At 42.2% G+C, this 21,236-nt stretch overlaps 1 protein-coding gene across 1 annotated transcript; it reads left to right on the plus strand.

The window, feature by feature from the left end:
- The first annotated feature begins 5,933 nt into the window (after nucleotides 1–5,933).
- Nucleotides 5,934–20,053, plus strand: CRELD1 (CRELD disulfide isomerase 1). Its single transcript, XM_075183516.1, has 11 exons — nucleotides 5,934–6,058; nucleotides 8,123–8,301; nucleotides 10,598–10,680; nucleotides 12,559–12,669; nucleotides 13,911–14,002; nucleotides 14,095–14,271; nucleotides 15,023–15,118; nucleotides 15,398–15,478; nucleotides 16,042–16,137; nucleotides 17,132–17,269; nucleotides 17,593–20,053. Exons 2-11 carry the CDS (start codon nucleotides 8,170–8,172, stop codon nucleotides 17,811–17,813), a joined length of 1,227 nt encoding a protein of 408 aa, XP_075039617.1. The 5' UTR covers nucleotides 5,934–6,058; nucleotides 8,123–8,169; the 3' UTR covers nucleotides 17,814–20,053.
- Nucleotides 20,054–21,236: the final 1,183 nt, after the last annotated feature.

Genomic DNA, 21,236 nt, shown 5'->3' on the forward strand with positions numbered 1-21,236 from the left:
AAAAAATTTGCTGGTACACTTCTGTGCTTCTCAGCCATGCAGCTATATCACAAAACAGGTTTGTTTATTGCCCACGCCCTTGGTTATGACACAGCACTGCTTTGCTCTGTGCATTGGATACCATCCAGCTGCATTCCAGAACATCGGAAATAAATCACAGTAACTGATTATATAAAGCTCCAGAATGAAGCTATAATGGAAAAAAACAATATGTTTAGTATAAGTTGCGGTATGATGAATACAAGCCTATAATTTAAAGCCACCTGAAGGTGGGAAACTCACGGTTGGCAGCCATTTTAAGGTCTGAAAAGATAATCAGCCTATCAATTCACTAAGCTCTAGTGACATCGCGGAGGCATGAGTCACGAAGAGCCTTGTGTCTTTTTGATGTCACTTATCGATAGTAAATTTATAGACCGCATTCCCATAAATTGTTTGATTCAGCCACAAAATGGCTGCCGCCGCTGTATATAGTTAACGGGTTCATTGTAGCACTTGATTACGCTCTGATATTCAGCGCAGTTCTTATTCTTTATCTAGTTCTGTCGGTTTCTGTGAAACTTGTCTGCACATTAATTGCTAGAAATAGAAATTCCACAAGTCTATGACTGGATTATCTATCACTACAAATGTTCTTTCTTTCTTTTCGTTTGTGAGGTAAAATTATTTGTAAACCGTGAAATTTGTAATTTAATTTCTTTGGATCATCAACCAATAGAAAATCTTTTATATATGTTCTAAATCATATGAAGGAAATAAAATATTTTGTCTCTTATTTTCGTGGCTATGTGAGGTAAGGCAGAGGGGCTACCATTATTGAATGTGAGGGGGGAAGGATTTTTCTTGGGAAAGCTCAATGGTTCCCTGCCTGGGGAACAGGGGAGGGCTGGAAAATTTTAGCCCGGCGGGCAAGGCTTGACTCGGCAGCCTATTAGGAACATTTTAAAGGGAAGAAAATGCTGGTGGCCCAGTGACCCAGCCCAAAGTAACCCACTATAGGACCGGCCCGGGGAGCAGATGCCCCCCTGCCCCCCCTGCTCCTGTTGGGGGAACCTTGATTGGCAGCAGCAGGTGAACATCAAGTGGTTTCCGACTGTTTGTGCAGAATGGATTGAAATATAAAATAAAAATGTCTTCATTGCTTCAGTCTTAACCGAAGAACACACTGGGTAAAGCAAACGCAGGATTTGTAGAGGGGGGTTTCCACACCACGCCGAAAGGGGACGTGACCAGCATGCATAGGGGTGTGGCTATAATATTAGACAGTGCTTGGCTGCTCTCCAACTCTTCCTATCCCCATAATATACATGGGCAATGCTGCGTGCACTACTGTTAGGTGCACACAGCTCTCCCTTTTCAAACAGAGCTGTGTAAAGTGGGGGCAGGGTCCAGCCACCTCAATTATACAGTGCCCCAGGCTTGGAGGAGGGTTCTCAGGCACTAGAAACCCCCGCCCCCCTCCCCCTCGGTTTGCCTATGAAAGCAATAGCATTTTATCAGTTAGTTAGAAAGCCTTCACTTTAGAGATCATTGTCCCAGATGCTATAAAGAAGTGATGGACAACGGGCGGCCCTGGGGCCACACCAAGTCGCATACATCCGAATTTCATATAGATATCTACAATTGAGGTCTTAACGCTGGACGGCTGAATGGATGGATGTAGAAATTTTGTCAGATAATTTAAAAAGAGCCACATAGCACTCGTCTGGAATAAAAATCTGAATTTTATTAATGCCGTTTGAGCCAAAAGTAAAAATTTGCAATATATTATAACCGATAAGGCCAGGAGACGGGAATTTAGCGATGTACAGAAATAATGTACTTATCAAAACAATGCGCAAAACAGCTGTCGACTATTATCCTAGATAAAGCGGTACATGTCTATTTCTTTGATAAAAATAATTTAAAACAAAAATAAAGTACTCAGCAATGTAGAAACATTTTGAACTGAATACATTTTGTTGTAAAACTAGGCACGTTTTTGTAACAAAACATGCAATAATTGTGTGTACAAATATTATTATATCCAGTAGATTCAGTACAATGAATTTAATGGAAATGTGCCAATTTCACAGATGATGTTTATTGCAAAACTATTGTAAATATTGAATAAGGCCAAATGAATAAACCCCAACCCATTCTGTTTTTACTAGATTAAATATGAAAGTCATCTTATCAGTACATTACAAGCTGACGTAATGCTAACTTTTAACCCCAAGTTCGTGTCCCTATTTTTTTCAAATTTTCCCAAAACAAACCTAATACTGTTGAAAAAAAAATCTTTAAACTGAAAATAAATATTTCTCAGATTACTAATAGTGTATTATTTGGGGGGTTTAGATTAATATGGCAGTTTATCTGCATTTGATATACACAAGGAAGCACAGGGATGGGTTTTATAGACTGAATATAATATCTAAAGTGTCTGGTACCAAAAATAGCCAGAGGAGTACATTAGTATCACGGTGGCTCAGTGGTTAGCACTTCTGCCTCACAGCACTGGGGTCATGAGTTCGATTCCCGACCATGGCCTTATCTGTGAGGAGTTTGTATGTTCTCCCCGTGTTTGCGTGGGTTTTCTCTGGGTACTCTGGTTTCCTCCCACACTCTAAAAACATACTGGTAGGTTAATTGGCTGCTATCAAATTGACCCTAGTCTGTGTGTGTATGTGTATGTTAGGGAATTTAGACTGTAAGCTCCAATGGGGCAGGGGCTGCCAAATTAGTGGTGCTATATAAATAAATAGATGATGATGATAGTATCTTACTAATGTATTTATTTAATGCACTTATTCACGTACACCAGAAAATGGAGAATTGTCAACATAAGTCACAGTGGGACTTAGAGGTGGAGGTACGTCTGATTTTTTGCATAAGGTACACATCTCCGCCATGCGCATGCGCATCCAGAACACATACGTATATATATCCGTGTATAGATTTTTACATCTCATTGGCTGGCGCCTCCTTACGATTTAAGAGGTGGAACAGGGTTGAACCAGCGTAGGGTGAGTACAGTAAGGGAAGGGGGGGATACCTACTAAGAAGGAGATTCCGCTTTAAACTCTAAACGTCTTTAAACATGAAATGCGCGACCTGTGGTCAGGACCCCCAGTGGGGTTCTAGAACCAAATTTTGATTTTCAGATATTCATTGCATTCTATTGGGAAACTCTTCTTTGGTATCCCAGAAAAATAGCACATTGATACTTGGCTGCCCGCTAAAAAGTGTTGGAGCACCACTGGCTTAAACCTAAAATAATATTGGCGCCGCCTTACTGGCGCTAGAGTCCGAAATTCCAAGTAATGGTCACATGAACAGGGAACGTGCATCAGTTTTCCTTGTAGACTTTAACCCCAGTCATATGTATAACTCACTGATAACAACAAAGGACATGACTGAGGTCTAATGTAGGAATACTGTAGACAGCGTCTGACACCAGCAATACATGAGGGCGGCCGAGAGATAACATCCGTAATGTGCGCCGATATCAGATTGTGGAGGTGTTGCCCATAGCAACCAATCAGATTCTAGCTGTCATTTATCCAGAGATTATTAATGGACAGCTAAATCCTATGAAACCTGCAGGTAAAATGTAATGATCAGCGTTAAACCTACTTTGTTAAACCTACTTAATGTAAAAAATAGTACTACACCCCTCTCCATTAGACAGCTTTAGTACAATGTCCTAATGGGAGCGGATACAGGTCAAAAAGATGAAATGTTAGTCAGTCTGTTAAGCTGCTACCAGTAAATGGGGGGCGGGTAGCTATGACGTCACAGCTAAGCGCCATACTCCTAATCTGAGGTACCGAGGGTACAATGCCATAGGGGAACTTGCCCCAGCACTCAGTGCCAGGCCAATTTGGTTGAAATAGGCCAAATTGTCAAACTAGATTTCCAACAATGTAGCCAAACTTAAAGGTGGTTCGTTCAAAATGGATTGCTATGATAAATTTCTACACTAGGGGGTGCTGTCACCATGAAGTTTACAGAGTATTTACTGAGCATATTCTTAAAATTACCATTACAGGGTTTGGCTGCATCACGTAGAAATAAATTATTGTAGATAATTATTTTTAATTAGGGGTGTAATGCACAGCTATATAACATTGCCAATTTACAGATTTTTTTATATTGTGTTGTATTTCTGTACAGGAAATATATTCTAATGTATTATGCCAGTAAGTACGTTTTTTCATCTCTAACGTGACAAACACCTTCTTTAGCAGGAGGTCATTACCTATCACCCTGTCTTGTTAAAAAGATATACTAACTGCATAGATAATGGAATCAGCATTGTTGTCAATTTTGTTAAAGTTTAAGACTGTGTTAACTCCAAGTCTAGAGAAATATCACATCCTGATGTTCAATTATCTGATGTAATATCTCAGACTTTTCGGTGCCAGCTAGGATCATTGGACAGGGTTACCACATGCCAATATGTTTCAGAATCTGTATAAAAAGAGCACTGTTTTCCCATGTAATGTATCATTCCATCTGTAACTTCTGGAAAGCTCGCTAGTACATCAAACCGGTATGTAAAAGTCCTTGTCAGGACTCTTGAGCAATAAACCATCCCTGCTTGAAGATTCTGGCTGCGATTACTACCAGCTGTATCCTGTGACCAAAAGATAAGAGCTCACACCGTTCCTCGGCTGTCCTGTGTTGAGCCCAGCACCTCTGTGTCAATGCTCTGCCCGCTACCCAGCAATCCTGATGCATAGTAGTGCCGTAACTATACATTTTGGTGCCCTGGGCGAGACAGGGCACCGGCGCCCCCATCTAAGGAGGGGGGAGGGGGGAGAGGGGTGGGGTAGGAGGAGAGAGAGATTTTAACTTACCAGAGTTTGATGCTTCAGCCGTTAAGTTCCACCGTGGAACGCATATGCGTTCCACTGACAGGAAGTTTGGCATTTGGAACGCAAACGGCAGCTCACTATATTCATGTTCACGGCTGACAGGTTAGCAAATAATGCAGCTCGGTCGCGCTGATTGTATTAAAACACAATCAGAGCGGCCGGACAGAATTCTCTGCCTCTCTGTCAGCCCACGGGAACATCCGCCACTGCATTGAACTTAGATACCTGTACAGGGTAACAATGTTTCTGCATAGAAATAGAATGTGGCGCAGTATGTAAGGGATAGTTAGTCTATTATAACTACTTATAACCCAGTGACTTGCTACTTATAAGAAACAGTTAATTTATGAACCAGAGACCATTATGTGTAACATTATCAGAAAACCCCAAATGATCATTTATTCTAAAAGTAGGTGAGCACAATCCACAGCTCCTCCCGGCCAGAAGGCAATGTTAAATTGGGTGAAGCCCTAATCAGGCTTTTTATTCTTTCATAAACAGACCCCTAAGTCTTTCTGCACATAAGAAGTAATAGGTAGGTAAGGTATATAATATACAAGTATTTATATAACATGCAAGATGCATAATACAGTGATTCACTGATAAAAAAAAAAGCAAAACAGAATGGGGGGAGGGCTCTGCTGCTGAGAGCAAAGCAATCATGTACATGCAACAACTATAATAACGAATTATTACTGAAACCGATGTTATTCTGCACAAGACTCCTTTACATTATACTCAGCAATGGTACACAGATTGCATTTCGCTACTCTCGATGTAGGACTCTGATTAATCCCTTCTCACCCACAAACTATCCCAGAACTTTCTAGAATTACAATTTACAGCAGCTGAAACTGTAACTGTAGTTTATAAATAGATGTGTTTGTATCCAGTGTCTCCTCCAGCTATTGCAGCTCCTGCCCCTCCTGCTCCCCAGCTCTGCAGCGCGCAGGGGGTTAATCCAGGATGACAGCTGCTGGGCCCTTTAAACCTGGCCGGGTGACGTCACTGCACATGGCCGGCTGCGATTGGCTGAGGGGCAGCTCCAATGGCAGACGTGTCCTGCAGCCAGCTGGTGATTGCAGTGTGCGGGGTGCATGCTGGGAGCAACGGAGAATAGAGCCTCAGCCTTGGAGCTGCACCCCACATCTGTCTGCAGGGCACACCCTGCAGGGGGGCACAGGAGCTGGAGGAAGGTATGGGTGCAGGGGCAGTCAGCTGCATGCATGGGCTTCTGCAATGCAGAATAAGGTGGCAGAGGGGCAAGACATGGGGCATGGGAGCATGCTGGCCTGTGTCACACTGGTGATATGGAGGAGGACAGGGGGTGGCATCCACCAGGGGCAGTCAGCTGCATGCATGGGCTTCTGCAATGCAGAATAAGGTGGCAGAGGGGCAAGACATGGGGCATGGGAGCATGCTGGCCTGTGTCACACTGGTGATATGGAGGAGGAGGAGGAGGAGGAGGAGGGGGGTCAGGAGACCTGTTAAGATTGCCAAATCAGCAATATAACTGGAGACATGTGAGCTGCAAGTGCCATTAGCTCAGATGCATGCGTAGATCAAATGCAGAATCTATTTGGAATAAATGCAATAGCTATGTGTTTTGCTAGGTTTTAGTTGTAACCTGCATTTTTGGGAACCTTAAGTGCATCATGGTGTCCTGTCAAAAAAAATCTCCTATATTAAGTACACATACAATTTAAAAAAAAAATAAAAGAATTCTTATCTCCTATAGAATACATGGTTTCTCAAGGTATACAGGGATTGTGATGTGCAGATCCATTCTCTATTATATAGTAAAGAGACTGTGCCCATCACATGAATGACCCATTCATAGCAAATGCATAATATTAAAACATATACAAATAATATTATACAGTAGTGGACAATAGTTTTTTTTCCCCCCCAGTATATGTTATAATATTATGTTTAGTGACAGATGGTAGGGCTTGTATGCATATTACAGTTTAACAAACTGCTCTGACGTGCATTGGTAGATCTTTGCAGCCGTGATGTTACCCCCGTATTGGGTTACACCTTCCTGCTCACATATTAATAAGTGAATACAAAAGATTCACAGACCTAATAACCTTATTGTTTGCTGTTTGTCACATGGTAGCAGGGATTACAATAAAAAATTGGAAAATAGTTTTTAAAGTGAGGTTTTATCGTTATTTATGAAGTGGTCCAGAAGTAAATTACTGAGATAGTGATACTTATTGTCTCCCCGAGACAAGACCACAGAATTCTGTAGCCCCAAAGGTCTTTCAATAGAAACCTGTTATATTACATTTGTTGTTAACCTAAGTATATGCTCCACATTTATCCCTACACATGTCCTTTCCTGTGCAAAGTCAGTACTTCAATGGCTCAAAGCAGAACCTCAATACCACTTAGGTCCCTGCGTTTTGGGATTTCACACTGAGCAGTTGAGCAGATTTAAAATTCAGCATCTCCCAGAACCTGAAGATGCAATGTCTCATTAATAATGGAAGTCCTTTTATTGAACCCTATGGCAGATATTCCCAGCAGCACTAGATGTGACTGTAGTACAATTGTGACACATGAAATTTGGTAATTGCTAAAGATCAGAGTGCCCTATACTTGCACGCAGCAGAATCAGGCTTCTTGTGAGCTAATACCAATATTCATTAAAACGCAGCCAATCAGTTTACTAGGAAGCAGTGACATCACGAAGGTGCTTCATTACCAATAGTCATGACCGTTGTTTCCAAGGCTTTAGTTCATAACGGATGGATATACTGCATACTCCTGAATATTGGCCCAGCCCACAGAATAGTGGCTTCTTCTGAGTCTAGATTATTATTATTATTATTATTATTATTTATTTATAAGGCGCCACAAGGCGTCCGTAGCGCCGTACAGAGACAAACAAAATTACAATACAATGGGAGACAGCACAGTACAGTAAACACAGCAACTCAGTAAGCTCAATGCACAGCTAGAGAGGGCGGGGAAGGGGGAGGGAGGATCCGCAAACGACGGGGCCCAAGAAGGAGGGCGCGGAAGACAGGGAGACCCCCAGGAGGGAGGAGGGAGCGAGAGTGGACGTGGGGTGGAGGACCCTCGAGGAGGAGGGCTAAGTAGCTGGAGAGCAGAGTTAGAAGTGGTGGAAACAGGAGGAGAGATGGCCCTGCTCAGAGGAGCGTACAATCTAAGGGTGACAATCTAGATGACCAGTGCTTTATATATTTTCTTAAGCAATCTTTCCCTCATATCTTTGTGTTTGTTTATAGTGTCAGTATTGGTCTTGGACAATACTCCAGTGTGACCGCTCTTCAACATGGACTACCGGCAGAGACTGATGGCGCCCTTCTTCGGAACTTTGTTCTTCCTTGTGCTATGCGATAAACTTGGCGCCGCCAAGCAAGAGCCGTGCACGACTTGCCAGAATTTGGTTAACAATTTTGTTAAGGTAAGAAGTACTCTGTTTGTGGAACCTGTCTTGTCCCACTTACATCTCCTAAATGCCCCCTAATACAAAGACACTTTGCTGTATTGTAAATTATGGATGTATTTGGTGCACAGCCGTGGGAATCTGTAACCGTGAAACATGTTAAGACTTCATTAATCTAAAATGTAATTTTCTGTATTTAAGTCCTATTGACTGATCACTGCTGTTATATAAGGAATAACGCGCTCCTATTGTAAATTGTTACGGATATTGGTAGTCATTTTGGAGATTCGGAACCGCTGCACATTTGTACATTTTTATATGATCTTGGAACTCTTCAGAGAATTATAATTTACATTAAGGGGCACATTATCCATTATATTAACACTCTGAATAGTATTAAAGCTTAAACTGGCTTTACATATATATTTATTGTTAGGTCTGGGGTTGAAGTTGGAGGTAGGTTCAGATTTAAGACCTGGGCTAACATTAGGCTATGTTAGAGTTGAGGGTGCATTTGAGATTAGAGGCACCTATCTTTCAAACAAGGTGTCTCTTGTCTTCTTAGGAAACCTGAGGCTGATGGGTTTACCTGTAGGTTGTAAGGTGTCTCGTACTCAAGCACCATTACTAATGGTGGGCGCTGGTCCTGGCAGGAAAGACCCTTCCGCCCTTTACCAAGATGGCCCTGAGTGTGAGGACTTTGTAACGTAGGGAATGGTTGCGATACATTGATCTGTCGTGCTACATGTGCTGTACACGTGGAGAGTGGATACATTTGCAGCGCTAACCAGAGTGAGAGAACATAATAAATTATCTAGTTCTTGTCCGTTCTGGATAATTTCTGTGCGGCCCCATGTGGATCACTGATGCCATGGAGGGGGGCGGGGTTATGACATCATAGGGATGTGGCCAAGTCTGGAGACGACTGAATGTTCTACCGCAAGTATATATATACCAGACGCACCTTAACTTTGCTCATAGACTGCAGGGGGATAACCCCAAACTATGTCTGTCCTATACATTCTGCGGCGCTACACAAAATGAAATGCGCTTTTGTGTTTTGTTTTTTCTTGTCGCACATTGCTTTTAACAGGAAAACTGTTGACAGGTCGAGATTAGCGATAGGTGGGGCGGAATGGACTCTCTCAAAAATATGACAGGACGTAGTGAACAGCTTCTGAATGATTTTCAAGAATAATTAGAGCTCCTCTAACATGTGAGCAAAGCTAGGACAATTCCTCGCTCTTTTAAAACATGTCAAAATTTCTGTGGTGTATTAGTTTTACTAATGCTTTGAGCCCCTAGAAAATAATTAATTTTGACAATGATAGCTATTTTCTCCACAATTGTATAGGCAGAGAGCATGCACTGCTCACTTCCTCTCTATAACCATATAGAGAGTATTATGCATGTGTTGTCTTGTAGCTTTATATTCTGTTCTTTAATATTGGGTGCTTTGTGGTGCTGTATACAGAAATGGAGGAGGGTCTCTTACATTTTGTTGTATGGAACCCTGAATAGACAGTATAATGGACAACCTGACTGTGGGACAGGCTGGCTGATTGCAGATGAAACATTTGCTAGAATCTGCTGCCAGTCTCTCTCTGTAAATTTCCACAACTTCATTTGCCTGTCAAATATTGTGGGAGAGACTGACAAACTGCACTGATCCTGGTGCACTAATCTGCAGTGATGATTAACTGTTTACACATTGGCTCTGTTTTCTGTATAAGCCAGATGGGCTCCTGCCTAGGGCAGCAATGACCAGGGGCAGCATTAAAATGGTATTATGCTGCCTCTAGTTAGTCTCTCCCTTTTAAACGATTCTGCTCTTGAGCTTTACAAAAAAACACTTTACCTAGTAAACGAAGAGAGGAAGGAATACAGGCCTATGGGGAGTGCACACTTTCATCATCATTTAGTTATAGAGCGCCACTAATTCCACATCGCTGTACAGAGAACTCGCATCAGTCCCTTCCCCATTGGAGCTTACAGTCTAAATTCCCTAATATACACAGACACAGAGAGACTAGGGTCAATTTTGATAGCAGCCAATTAACCTTCCAGTATGTTTTTGGAGTGTGGGAGGAAACCGGAGCACCCGGAGGAAACCCCACGCAAACGGGGAGAACATACAAACTCCACACAGATAAGGGCATGGTCGAGAATTGAACTCATGACCCCAGCGCTGTGAGGCAGAAGTGCTAACCACTGAGCCACCGTGCTTTATGGACATTCACTCACAATGCATACATCAGCATCCACTACCTCTGTGTAGATTAATGATGTTTGACTGGCATTGTTTCTGTTTTAGGGCATAGACAAAACGGCCAGGCTAAACTTTGGTGGAGGCAACACTGCTTGGGAGGAGGAGAAACTGGCAAAATATGAAATCAGGTATTGTGGTAACTCAATTTGTGACTGTTATTGAAAATTGTCTTCATTAATAATAATAATAAATAATAATGGGCCTGATTCATTAAGGAACTTAGGCAAGAAATGTCTTATTTAAGTCTCCTGGACAAAACCATGCTACAATGCAAGGGGTGCAAATTAGTATTCTGTTTTGCACATAAGTTAAATACTGACTGTTTTTTCATGTAGCACACAGATATCAACTTCAAATTTCAGTGTACAAATAAGCTATCAAGTATTTGTGTGTTACATGAAAAAACAGCCAGAATTTAACTTATGTGCAAAATAGAAAACTAATTTTCACCCCTTGCATTTTAGCATGGTTTTGGCCCAATATCATTTGTTGCTTCAAAAACAACATTACCAACTTTGGACAGTACATGGCAGTAGTACTCTATGATTTTAAAATGTGAACGTTGTGTGCCACAAACCTTATGCTTAGAGCTTACATTATAATACTGCTATATCTCTTTAAAAAAAACCAAAAAAACCCAATATTGAAATACAGGATTTACATATAAAATTACAGTACAACAGCGAAATACATGTACTGTTTAATAAGAGCTGAAAAGGGGAAATAAAATACATAATATTATGTGTGTGTGTGTGTGTGTGTATATGTGTGTGTATATATATATATATATATATATACACACACACACACACACACACACACACACACACACACACACACACACACACACACACACACACACACACACACACACACACACACACACACACACACACACACAGGGCACCAAACATAGTGCATTAAATGTATGACATAATAAGTGAATTCCACATAAAGATTAGTCCCGTACCAGAGATCCAGATATAAACAGCTCATTCAGTGCTGATAGGTCCTCTCTGGATATCTTCTGAGTTGAATCACTGGACCATGGATATAGTATAGACTCTTCGACTAACACTAATCAGTGTCCTCTTTCCATTAGGATGTCACTTTGCAAAGAGAATGCGATTATTTATATATATATATATATATATATATCTTACACTTTAGTGAACGTATCATTGCAGTTATAAATACACTTGTTATGTGAAGCATGATAAATACAGTTGTCTCGTACGGACACAAGTTTAATATTCTGTGTTGTAGATATAATCTTAACCTTGCTTTAATCCTAAATTACTGTAAATATTACTCAATTCTGTCTATCTAATACTACCCTGATGTAGCAGAGTAAATGTAAAATGCTAATGTCTTACTCTGTATCCGTGGCCTAAATGCGTAGGATATTAGCAGTGACTTCCTCTAGGTGCATAGACTTCCAGTAATAATATTTTTGTTTGTGAATAGCTGGTGATCTCTCTCCAAGCCTAGAATGTCCTGTCTGTAAAGCTGGGTACACACTACAGAAATTGCGACCAACTTTTTATGCCGAGCAATTTTACATGCGATCGATGTTCCGATCGCTCGGTCCATGGACTGCATACACACTAGCCTTGTTTAGGACGATAAAGTGAAGAGCGGACGTCCCTTTAGCGACATTTTACAGCCATGTTGTCGTGAGCAATGACTGTAATTTCGTACTCACAGTTGTGGATCGGTGGGAAGTTTATACACACTACACAGCGGAAACGAGATTGGAACGAAAATATTAAACGGTACGAGCAACCAAATGAGGCGATAATCGTCCATTTGGGCAGACCATCGTGTCACTGCACACACCGACCCGACTTTAGAACGAGCGGTCGTATGACGGCTGTTTGAGCCGATTATTGGACGAAAACAGTGTAGTGTGTACCCAGCTTAACTTACACAACACTTCTCTAAGTGCGGAGAGTAAAATGATCACATGTCCGAATGACCTTGTCTTCTCTCGTCCTATCACACAGCGAAACGCGCTTCCTGGAAGTGGTGGAATCCGCCTGCGACAAGTCTGACTTTGAGTGTAATAAGATGTTGGAGCATAACGAGGAGCAACTGGAGACTTGGTGGTTCAAGAGGTGAGGATGTCTGTCCTAAACATCGCTGCAAACTGCATGGAACGTCTTAAATGTTTAATAAAACAATAGTTATCTCATTCCGTGTAAGTGCATTGCATCAAAATCACAGAATAAAATCTAACTTTGATATAACCTGCTTATCCTAAATGGGGCCTATTAAATACGACACCAAACTTTGTCGTACTTGTTACCTGTAAACATCGGCCGAACCGGGAAATAAAAACGTGGATTAACAATGCTGCACGTTTGAGCTAGATTCTGTCACTGTTCTCGTTTTAGTTCTATTTTAAGCTGGAATTATCAAGGGAACTGAAGAAACTGTGGCCCAGTTTTCATCCTGTACATTTTGAAGTCTTTCTTATATATAATGTATTTATTTTTATTGATGAGTAAGAAATAAATCCAATTAGATTTAAATATGTTGGTAATATTTACAGACTAAAAGGTCCAGGGTTATCCGGTGCTGAATACTGATCCATTGTTTAAAATGATTGGTTGTCTGATGTTTAAAAACAGAAAAAAAACCAAACCCTAATTTTTACCCTCTGCTTGAAGGGCTTCGAATTGCTTCATTGTACCATGACCAAGTACAACCTCTACCCCATATAATATAATATAATGTATCATTATAAATTTAAAATGATTTCATAAAATGGGGTTAAACTAGGCCCTAGATTCTTGGGCCTCCATCATTTTTAAATGAGAATTTGGGGAATCCATGTGACTTGTAGGTCACAATATCCATCTCCTGCTTCAGTTTGGGTCATAAATTAAGTGATTTGTCCTAGAAAACTTGGTGCTTATGGTGTTGTATTTGGACCCATCACAAGTCCTAATTATGGCACACATGAGGCCCGAAATCTCTACCTCACGATGCTTGGAGTTAGGAACCAACAAACAATGCAACGGGTGCAAATGCATTTATTTTAATTGATTGTTATGCATGCAGGGAATACACCGGCTGCTTTTGCATGTAACACACAGATACTGGACAGATTAATTTTTACACTGCAGTTTAGAGTTGAGCTAGGTCATCCTGCCAACTCTAAATCTGTCCGCACATTTTTATATATGTTTTTTAATTTTTTTGCTCCAATGGGGGAGATATAATTCAACGCTATGTGCCCCCCGGCTGCGCACATTGCAGCCTATTGGGATAAGAAATCTCCCCTGTGCTTTGCAGGGGACGCGCACAGGTGGATATTGTACTACGCACGTGTTCTTCTGTCTTTCATGTATAGACCAAAGGAGCCCAGTGACCTCTCCCAGTGGCTGTGTATGGACACATTGAAGCTCTGCTGTCCAGAGGGCATGTTCGGCCCAGATTGCGCACGTGAGTAAGCGGTCTGACGGTAATGTTGTGTGATGGGGTATATCTGACCTCCCCCCCTCTCCTGGTGCTTATTGCCCCTTCTGTGTTTGTAGCCTGCCCCGGGGGCACAGAGAAGCCCTGCAGCGGAAACGGGAAATGTAGCGGTGCAGGAACGCGAGGCGGCCCAGGGTCTTGTGACTGTTTCCCCGGCTATGCCGGCCCGTTGTGCATGGATTGCGCTGTTGGTTATTATGAGGAAGCCCGAAATGAGAGCCACCTGGTATGTTCTGGTATGTAAGAGGATAGTGCATGGTCCAATATAGATCTAACTATTTATTTTGTCTTATTTATTTTTCTTGTTTGTTTATCCACTCTTTAAAATAGAAACTCAACTATGAATCCCTTTGTAGCATACGGAACATTTTTATTTCTTTTTTAAATACTGTGAAGTGTGTCGGGTACAACGGAATATTTCCTGTTTATGGTGCACAGTTGCGGGGTGACCGTACATAAAGCTTCCCAGCTCCTATCAAAATATTGTTCTAACTTTATCTCTTTTCTATGATGATGCTTAAGTCTTCTTGGAGATCTGACCGTGCAGTAGAGGTGCCATTGTTTCTCTGGAGAAGCCAATAATTCTGTTCTCTCCTCCCAGAGCTTATAGTTTGGAGGTGTGGCCTACTGGCACAGGGGGGAGTGGGCTATGACATTGGGCCACAAAGGACTGAATAGTGTCAGGCAAGAAGGTGTCTGACAATCCCTGAGTACGCTTGTAGCTTGTAAAACCGGTGCCCAGCATATGCATTCCCCTGTACTAGGAGCAGATAAAATGGTCACAGTCCCTTTAATAACTATAGAAGACAATGAATTACAATCTAGTTGGAGATTAAGTTTAGCCCCTATAGCCGGGATAGACTGTACGGAAAACTGTGTGCTGCTTAATGTGACCTAGCTGGCATTACCTTTTATTTAAATGAGACTGCAGCGGAAACGCTGATCATTCTGTGGGTTCTACCGCTCAGTCTGTCTTGTACTGTGCAGAGTGTCACAAAGCCTGCAGCAAGTGCCTGGGACCCGAGGAAGACCAGTGTGCCCAGTGCCGGAGGGGCTGGATACTACACGACATGAAGTGCATTGGTGAGTGACCAGCGCGGGCGGTTATAAAGCGGATCCATCGCTTGCACGCAGCGGGTGCGGCCACTTTGTGGGCTGAACCAACATTCCGGTGACTGCAGCCTATCCACTCGCTGTTGGCTCAGCCCAAAAAAATGGAAGCCTCCACGGTGTGTAGGTGCAGTTAAAATTGGCCCTGTCTTCCCCCAAGTAAAACTGCATTGTTGTCTCCAAAACATCTGAGGATTTGAGGTTACCCTATAAAGAAAAACAAATACAAAATAATTATCTTGTTTTAAACAGATGTTGACGAATGTGGCACACTGGATCGCTGCAAATCAAACCAGTTCTGTCTGAATACAGAAGGATCCTACGAATGCCGAGGTTGGTCGCCGCTGTTGCAAAAATTTAATTTAGTATTTATTTCCTATCGTGAGCTTCATAATGTTAAATGTGTATATTTTGTGTGTGATCTGTTAAATAGTTACTATAGCTCCTCTGTAGAACAGGGTTCTTTACCTTGCTCCGCCCCTCACGGGTGGCTCCACCCCTTCCGCACAGACTGAATTGCCGCTGCTAGGCACCAGCTTGTATTTCAGCGTTGGTAATGTGTGGTGCACAATGAGGGAAGCCATTTCTTTGAGACTAAATGGAGTTATTCTGGTCTCTGTATAGACTTTCTTAGAAGAGAAGCGATTATTCTAATCTTCATGAAAGAAATTTAATGGGGGGGATAAAATAAACCCTCTAAGGGGGGTGGGGTTCATATGTATCAATTGACAATTAATGAAAACAGCGGATTCTAAGTTTTAAGTATCCGCCGATTGATCCTGTTACTGTCTAATATGGGAGGTTCTCAATGCAGCATGGCCGTCTGCCTTTACCAAGGCCTTGTGATGTGGGTTGTGTGCTCCGTATTCCTGTCACTCTGTGTCTCTGATTTCCAGAGTGTGACAAAGCCTGCATCGGCTGCATGGGAGCAGGGTCAGCCCGGTGTAAGAAATGCAACGCTGGGTATTATCGTGATGGTGCCAAATGTCTGGGTGAGTATTTAGCAAAACTGATTCCTATAGTCTATAGGAATTACTCCCTTGATCTGTAACATACGTAAACAGCCACAAGGTGGCGCTGCAGCACCTACAATGGTGTCAGAACTTTAACGAATGCATGTTTTATGAAGAATTAAAATGACCATTCTATGATAAGAGCTTGTGTATTATGCTATTATACGTCTGCCAGATGATTTAAATATATTTATTTTTAATCGTGATTGTGAAGATACATGGTTCCCAAATCACTCAAACACGGTATTAGAGAAAAATAGAAGGATGATTTATTCTGCAGAACAGGATTAAATACAGCACGGTCCCCTTAACAATAGCAGGTCCAACAAGTGAGGAAATCAGTTCAAATAAATCCAGTGGAATATGTTCCATAGCGAATCTCTGGCAGAGCATCACCTCTTGGCCAAAATCAGTCGCACATCTGTTCAGCTCCTAATCCCACCTTGGGAACTGCCTGCCCAGGGGAGTTGCAAAAGGTTTTGATTGGTGGGCTTCTCACACTATCCAGCCCCCTCCCCTACCTCCCCAGGTGTCCTCCCTCAGGTAACCCCTGCTGGGTCCGGCTCCTGGCTGTCTGTAAAGCTCACTAGTGGACAATAGGGAGGAAACAGAAGGAACAATGGTACATTATTCACTCAACTCCTGAGCGTTCCTTGTGGAGGTGGAATTTAAGCCCTGAAACGCTTTTCCATGGAGACCTTACATTTCTATACAATAACCTTTATATTGAGACAGTGTTCTGATTACAAATCAAATCTAAGCCACACCTCATAACAATGGACATTTGAGACAAATGGTAATTACCTTAGCTAGCACAAGCAAAATGACTTCTGCTGTCCTGTTATTTTCACACAATATGGCAATATTCTTTCTATTTCTAATACATACATTCCCTTTCAATGATATTCTTGTCAAATATACTTATCCTTATTAAAATGAGTACATTAAGGTAGTTTTGCTTTTTCTCTTACAGATGTAGATGAGTGTGACAGTGAGTTGCCCAAGTGCAAAGGATCAAGGGAGGATTGTGTGAATACGGAGGGAAGTTTCACCTGTGTCTGTCAGAAAGGTTATTCCAGGGTTGATGGAATGTGCAGAGCGGACAACCAAGGTAGGGGGGCTTAGCGTAACCTATCATTACTCCTCATCCTTTTCCTCCTCCACCTATGCTAGGAATTCGGGCAAAACTGAATATTGAAGGTAGTATATCATCTAAGCTCCTCTGAAAAGATTTTTAATAGAGTAGTCCTCACCGTAACTGGATCCCACTGGGGATTTTAATTTGTCACTGCCACTAGCCAATTAGAAACTGGCAGTGCCCACTGAAAAGCATGCATATTTAGAGCTTAGTCTCTTGTATTTTCACTTGCCCAGTATTCTGGATGTCTGTTTATGAATATCTTTAATTTTCTGAATTATTTTCCTCTTGCATAGATGATGCCGACAAAGGCCTGTTTGATGACATCACCGATGACGAGGTTGTGGTTTTGCAGCAGATGTTTTTCGGCGTGGTGATCTGCGCTTTGGCCACGCTAGCAGCAAAGGGAGACATGGTTTTTACCGCTATCTTCATTGGAGCCGTGGCCGCCATGGCCGGATACTGGTTTTCGGAGAAGAGCGAGAGAGTCCTGGATGGCTTTTTGAAAGGGAGATAGCTCCTCGTTGGTCTGGGCACAGAGATGTGACTGGAGGGAAGGCGGACGGGGCTCCTCTCTGGTTCACAAGCGGGCACCAAAGAGCTCATGTCCTGCTTTGAAGCAGAGAATGGTAAGTAGTGTCCTTTTAAACCAGGAAACATTCAGAATAAGCAAATACCCCAAGTAATGCCCTTGGTCCCTCTTATATTCCTGTTAAAAGACAAAAGCACAAATGGCCATAACATCATTTTGGAGACGACTAATCTACAGAAAATATTATATAATTGTACCCAATAGTTTTATGGACAGATGGACTTTACGTGTGTTTTGGGTTTTGTTCTGGAAAAGGGATAATGAAACAGAGCAATTTTTAGACAAAAGTAGCTTTCGAACTATTGCCGTGTCTCTGCCTTGGATGATAAGACCACGGATCTAATCGCAAGGCTACCAAGATCTTCTTACAGACTGTACCAGCTCAGTAACAGGATATTTAGCATCTTGTGAGTGTTGCTCTGTGACCAGACTGAACGGCCTGGAATATAGACACGGACACTGTGGCGTAGCGCTGGTTGGGGACATCTACAACATTAACGTTGGTGCACTGGTTTGGGATTGTGGCCTGTGTTTTGGACAGTTGCAGAAGAGTCGATTGGGAAGAACTTTAACACGGTCTTCAAGATTATGGGTTACCTGTGCCCTGTATGTGTCACAGACACAAAAACGTGCAAACTTCAATATGCCACACTTGGCTTCTAGTTGTCGGCGAGCTGACTTTGATTTACTGTTCAGTCGGCTTGACCTGCTCCCTTTAGGGCTGTAAGGTTGCTGTACTGTTTCTATTTCATTCTTGTTTTATCTTTGTGTGGTATGATCGTTTTAATAGCCTAGGGGAAAGCTTAGTGGCCTCGGACACTATTCTGCAGTCAGCGTAGGGCGATGTCTGCTTACTTACCCCCCATGTGGGACTTTTGCTGACGTCCCAATGCACCGATGTCCCACCCATTTCCATGAATTTCCACAAAACTGTCTGCAGCTCCGGCAAGACCGGTGGATATAATTTTGGTCACTGCTTTTCCCAAACTGTTAAGTAACTTCATAGACGTTTGGTTATACTGTTACTTATAAAGCTAATTTGTGCCTGATGCTTTTAAGAGAATTTTGTTTTCCCTCTAATGTGGAGTTGGCACCTCAAGGGTTAAAACAATTCAGAGTGCTGTCAAATAAAATCTGTAAAACTTGCACTGAATCACGGCAACCAATCAGCCGTCCTCTTGTATCCGTTTTGTGCAAGTTGGGAGGACAGTGAAAGCGATTTGTAATTGGCTGCTAAGACTTAGTGCAAACAGTGCACCTAAATGCATTTATGAATCCGTTTTTGGTTGATTTAATTGGTGTTGCTAGTCCTCTAGGGCTGAGAGGTGAGGGGGTGTATAGGTCCTACAAAGCACTAGAATGGATGAAGGTGTATTAGTCGGGGGGAACGGCCACTCAAATTTGCACTACACATTTAGAAGTGTCTTTTTATTTTGTCATATGCATGTTGTGCTGTAGGTAAATATTACAACTGTTATTCATACTTGTTTCCTGCACTCTGACACCTGCCTTGTGACTGTTTTATACGGGGCTTCCATCGGCTAATTGCAGGATGTCGCGTCTCATATTCTCGTCCAGCATTCAGTGTGTGTTTTTTTATTTTTTAAAAGCCTCCTGAAAATTGCTCCCCTTGCCTCCGTATTCTCGTACTTTAGCTGCGATGCTGTGTTTGAGTTCGAACCAAAATCGATTATGAATTCACTAGAAACTTTCACGACTATCCGTACAGTCCCCAAAATGTAGAAGGCAACAAATACACAGACTATAGGGTAGAAACCTTCGCTTTTACTGTGGAAAAAAAAAAAAAATCCTGTTGAACACAAACAAAAAATTCTTAATGATTTCTAAGCTTTTGAAAATTAATTTAATTCTGTTTTTGTTTGTGTTGGCTTAAGTTATAAGCTATGTGTGAATATTAAATATCCCAATGTTTATTCAGACAAAAAAACCTTTTGACATAATAGAACAAGACTAGAAATTGGTTATAAAGCTTTCTGGTACTGCCCCAACACGGGCGTGTCGGTGACGGACGTTTGTTAATAGGGCGTGATGAACTGGTGCACGATATGAGCTTTGTTTTGTTTTTTTATTTCTCTGTTTTGTTGAGAACTGCTGTATTGTCTCTATTTTATTCATCTCAGGTTAATAAACATATTTAAACCTTTTATACTTCACCTGTATTACTGAATGTTATGGAAACTGACCTTGTAATCCAATCTGAAGCTTGGGGAGGCTAATTTCTATTAACCTACAGAAATGAAGTTAACAAAAAATGCCTTTGATACTGTTCAATCCATTCAAGTGTTCACAATCTTACATATTTGTTTTTGGTTTATTTTATCTGAAAATAATTGTTGATGGCATTTATATATTCGTTCGGTAGCTGCGGATATATCCGGTATCTCTTACAGCAGGGCCTGACAACCGTCCGGACAACTTGTGAGCAGAGGAGTAGGCCCAGATCATCATTGGTGCGGGGGAGTCTGATCCGGCCTTGGAGGCGTAGTTGTAGGGCGGGTATCGTGTGCCCTGTGACCCGCGCTGTGGGGGTGGAAGCGCGGATAAAAGCAGTCTGCTGCGGTCTGATTCACTGCCAGACTGTCACGTGCTGACTGTGGAGCTCTTAGTCTCACAAGAGACCAGATCAAAGTCTTGTGTAGCTAAACTTCGCACCAATCCACCAGACAGGGCTCCTGCCTTCGGATTCTGTTGGACACTGTTGTCCGTACTGGTGTCCAGCCCCGAGAGTCCCCTCGTCCATATCCTCGCCAGGTAAGCACTTCTGAGAGAGGGAATTGGTATGAGGGGCAGTCGGTCCAGTCGAGGGAGGGATCAATTTGAGAGGGTTCGGATTTGAATGTGATATGGTCTGTGGGGTGGAGATCAGCTTTGATCTGAAGGAGACCCAATTGGGGAGGTTTTTAAGAATGAGGGGGGGGTATGGTGGATGGAGGAGGATATTGAGGTTGGAATAAGGTGAATGATGAAGACTCTGGGGGAGGAGGGATGAGATGAAAGGAATTTGGCATATGAGTGAAAAAGAAGGGGGTTCAGGAGCCGTATGTAGACTAAAGGGGGGGTATTGATGTCTGTGGCAAGGGCTGTGCGTGGAGAGGGGAAGCTTGTAAATTAATTTGGCTCCTTGATGATTAAAAAACAATATTAATGCATCAGTTCCATGTACACAACAGAGGCAGCCATTCACTGGAGGACTTGCCCAATTAGGTGCAATAACCACTATCCAACCAATCGGATATCTGCATCCATTCTCTAAACTGTGCAGGAAGGATGAGAGAATGTGGTTGGCCGGCCGACCAGAGGCTCCTCCTTCTCCTCCGACGAGGGGCC

The sequence above is a fragment of the Mixophyes fleayi genome, chromosome 8, assembly GCF_038048845.1.
Source record: "Mixophyes fleayi isolate aMixFle1 chromosome 8, aMixFle1.hap1, whole genome shotgun sequence".
Lineage (NCBI taxonomy): Eukaryota > Metazoa > Chordata > Amphibia > Anura > Limnodynastidae > Mixophyes > Mixophyes fleayi.

Excerpts from the sequence above, each read along its gene's own strand:
- CRELD1 (XM_075183516.1), top strand. The coding sequence starts at position 8,170 with ATGGACTACCGGCAGAGACTGATGGCGCCCTTCTTCGGAACTTTGTTC. Across the intron at positions 14,272-15,022 it reads GAGCCACCTGGTATGTTCTG|AGTGTCACAAAGCCTGCAGC; the intron begins GTATGTAAGAGG and ends TGTACTGTGCAG. Across the intron at positions 15,479-16,041 it reads AGGATCCTACGAATGCCGAG|AGTGTGACAAAGCCTGCATC; the intron begins GTTGGTCGCCGC and ends TCTGATTTCCAG.